Genomic DNA, 3,296 nt, shown 5'->3' with positions numbered 1-3,296 from the left:
ACACACACACACACACACACACACACACACACATCCTTTGTAAGCTGTTTTCTAATAACTTTTTCCATTTCTTTTTTTTTCTTACAACAGTGGGCAAAAATTAACAAAGACAAATTCTCCATATTAGAGGTAAGTGTTCCCCTCTCTGTCACTTTAATCATAAACAACAGAATGACTTTCTGAGCCTTGTATTTTAAGGATTTAGTAGACTCCAGCATGACCTTATAGAATTAAAAAATGATATCAGAGTAGGGTGAAGATTGCTTAGACCAGGGATCCACTATTTCTACTTGTGGTGACCCCTTTGGAATATTTTTGCATATGTCAAAGGTTCAAAGGAATGTTATGTTATTTTAGAAAATATCCCTATGCAGGCATGGCTGTGTGGTTATGAAGATTTGCTTCCCAACCACATGGTTCAGGGTTCAATCCCACTATGTAGCTTCTTGGGCAAATGTCTTTTACTCTAACCCTGGCCCAACCAAAATCTTGTGAGTGGATTTGATAGACAGAAACTGCAAGAAGATTGCCATGTATATGGATGTGCACATGTATGTATAATATGTAGGTATATATATATATATATACATATATATATATATATATATATATATATATAAGTATATATATATATATGTATATGTGTGCATATGTATGTTTGTGTGTATATATATGCACGTGTAATTGTGTGTATGTATGTCTATATATGTAGGTGTGTATAGTTGTGTATATTTTGGCTTTGACAATATTTATTGCATTGTAATAATGTTTGGGATTTATTAATAATTAAACTCTGAAATACTGTAAATATATTGTATTATGTTTAAACATCATCTCACAATATATTCTTAGCTCTATGAAGAATGTGAGTTTTCACTAAAGGCTGCAGGCAAATTATTAATGTTACAATTAAAAAACTATTTAAGTCAGTTTTCCTAGAATCTCTTAAAATACCACATTTATTCATGTGTAAGTCGCATCCTTAATTTAGTGATAAATCTTTGGTGCAAAATTCTTTCACTTCATAATTTTCACTTTGCCTTGTGAATAAGTCACACCCCAGGTTTTCCAGTTAAAACCAAGCATAAAACAGTGTAACTTATACACAAGTTAATAAAGTAATTAACTAGTGTTTTCCATTTTTCAATGATTTGTCTTTCCTCTCCCAACAGCACCAGATGGATCCAACGAACAACTTCAGCAGTTACCGTTTGTGTTTGAAAGCGGCAAAGTGGCGTTCTGAAGGGGCTGTAGATGACAGAGAAAGGGTATGTTGTGTTATTACATGTGTATATTTGTGAAACTAAGTTTAGTATTTTTACCTCAACAGCTGTTTCTGGGAGCTCAGACTTACATAATAATCGTAATGTTCATAATTAACAGATAGAATGTGTAAAAAGTCAAGGATATGCAACTAGTAAAGACATTACCATAAGATTATTAACTTCTGTACTAAAATAATTAGTATAAAAACATATTAGCCATTCAAAAACACACAAAAACGGTTAAGCTGGGTTGGTACCAAAAGGGTTAAGGCACATACTAGCAAAATCCTTACCATGCCAGAAAAAATGTTCAGTGCCATTTCTTATGACTTTATGTTCTGATTTCAGGATTGACTTAGCCTTTTGGGGATCAATAAAATAAGCACCAGTTGTGCACTGGGGTTGATGTACTTGACTTGTCCACTCCCTGAAATTCCTGGCCTTGTGCCAAAATTTTAAACCAAAATTTTGTTCTGGTTTTGATTTTGACCTTTTATTTATTTTTTTTTTTATTATTTGTTCCAGGTGATTGTACCATTCTTCAGTCTGTTTGTAAAAGATATTTATTTCTTGAATGAAGGATTCTCCAATCGGTAAGAATCAATATTTTTAGCTGTTTATGTTATAAAGCTATTTTTAGTTTTTGACTTGTTTTGCAAGAATTTTAATCAGAAGCTAAGACTTGAAACCAGTATCAGGGCCGGACTGAGCCATCGGTCAATCAAGCACTGCCCGAGGTCCCAGAGCTCTGAGGGGCCTGCACTCTACATGTTAACTCTCTTTGATATCAATGCTAAGGGGCCCAGGCCCGAGGGCCCTTAATACTCTCAGTCTGTCCCTGACCAGTATTGTTATATTTGGAAAGAACCATGACTGATAAAGGTGAAGATGCATGGCCTGGGGTTAAGGTGTTCTACTCACAATTGCAAGATCATGGTTTCCATCCCTGGACTGGGTGGTGTGTTGTAATCTTGAGCAAAACACATCTTTTCATGTTGCCCCAGTTCACTCAATACAAATAATTTCCAGCCAATAGCTGGCGAGTTAACCCTACAATAGACTGCCATCCTATTCTGGTGGAATGTTATAATCTCAGCATTTATACAGCAAGGACATCTGGTAACCAACCCTAGTGAGTCCTGGGACTTGAATCCATAATGTCCAAGGGATAATGATGATGATAACTAATAAAGCCTATATATATACATTTACAAGTTGTTGCTTGTCTATATTTCACTTCCTCTTTGTTTTTCAAAACAGTTGGTGTTTTGTTTTTGCCTAGTAAAAGACATTTGCTCAAGGTACCACACAGTTGGACTGAACCCAAGATCACATGGCTGAGAAGCAAACTTCTTAACCACACAGCCACTCCTGTACCTTATATATATCTAATTTATTCCACCAAAGAATTTTATGGTTTTAGCATAAATCTCTTAGTCTTTTTTAAAGAATTAATTCAAATATTTCCTGATCCTATTTCTATATTTGGTTAAGCTCACTTTCTGCCTAAAGCTCAGATTCTAATAAAAAATCTATTTTTTTAATATTCAAAACTAAAGTTTGTTTGTTTATTTTTTTCCTCTACATTTTTATTACAATTTTTATTATTGGTTTTCCTTTCTCTCTTCCTTTTTAGAATGCCAAATGGAAATATAAATTTTGAGGTAGGTTTTATTTATTTTCTTGAAAACATTTTTTTTAGAATTTCATGCTTATATTCCAAAAATAAATTATTGAGCTATTTTGGTACCAATTTTATTGTGACTGCTGCTGCTGCTGGTTCTATAATTCAAAAGCTCCTATTTTGAAACCACTCATATTTATGTGTAGCAGCAGCAGCAGTGGTAGAAGCAGTAGTAGTAGTAGTAGTAGTAGTAGTAGTAGTAGTAGTAGTAGTGGGGGGTAATTTTGGTACAAGGCCAGCAATTTTGATGGGGTGGGGGAGCCAATTACATCGACCCCAGTACTTGACTGGTACTTCATTTTATTAGCCCTGAAACAATGAAAGGCAAATTCAACCTTGGCAGGATT

At 34.3% G+C, this 3,296-nt stretch overlaps 1 protein-coding gene across 2 annotated transcripts in view; it reads left to right on the top strand.

Moving 5' to 3' along the window:
* LOC106874793 (ras-GEF domain-containing family member 1B) overlaps positions 1-3,296 on the top strand; it is a 171,474-nt gene that overhangs the window by 163,022 nt on the left and 5,156 nt on the right. For both annotated transcript variants that reach the window (XM_014922647.2, XM_014922648.2), the window contains 4 exons: positions 91-129; positions 1,173-1,268; positions 1,791-1,858; positions 2,902-2,929. In XM_014922647.2, coding sequence (XP_014778133.1) covers positions 91-129; positions 1,173-1,268; positions 1,791-1,858; positions 2,902-2,929 — 231 coding nt within the window. The remainder of the gene's footprint in view (positions 1-90; positions 130-1,172; positions 1,269-1,790; positions 1,859-2,901; positions 2,930-3,296) is intronic.

This window comes from Octopus bimaculoides, chromosome 17 (genome assembly GCF_001194135.2).
Source record: "Octopus bimaculoides isolate UCB-OBI-ISO-001 chromosome 17, ASM119413v2, whole genome shotgun sequence".
Classification (NCBI taxonomy): domain Eukaryota; kingdom Metazoa; phylum Mollusca; class Cephalopoda; order Octopoda; family Octopodidae; genus Octopus; species Octopus bimaculoides.
This window is presented reverse-complemented; position numbering and strand designations above follow the sequence as displayed.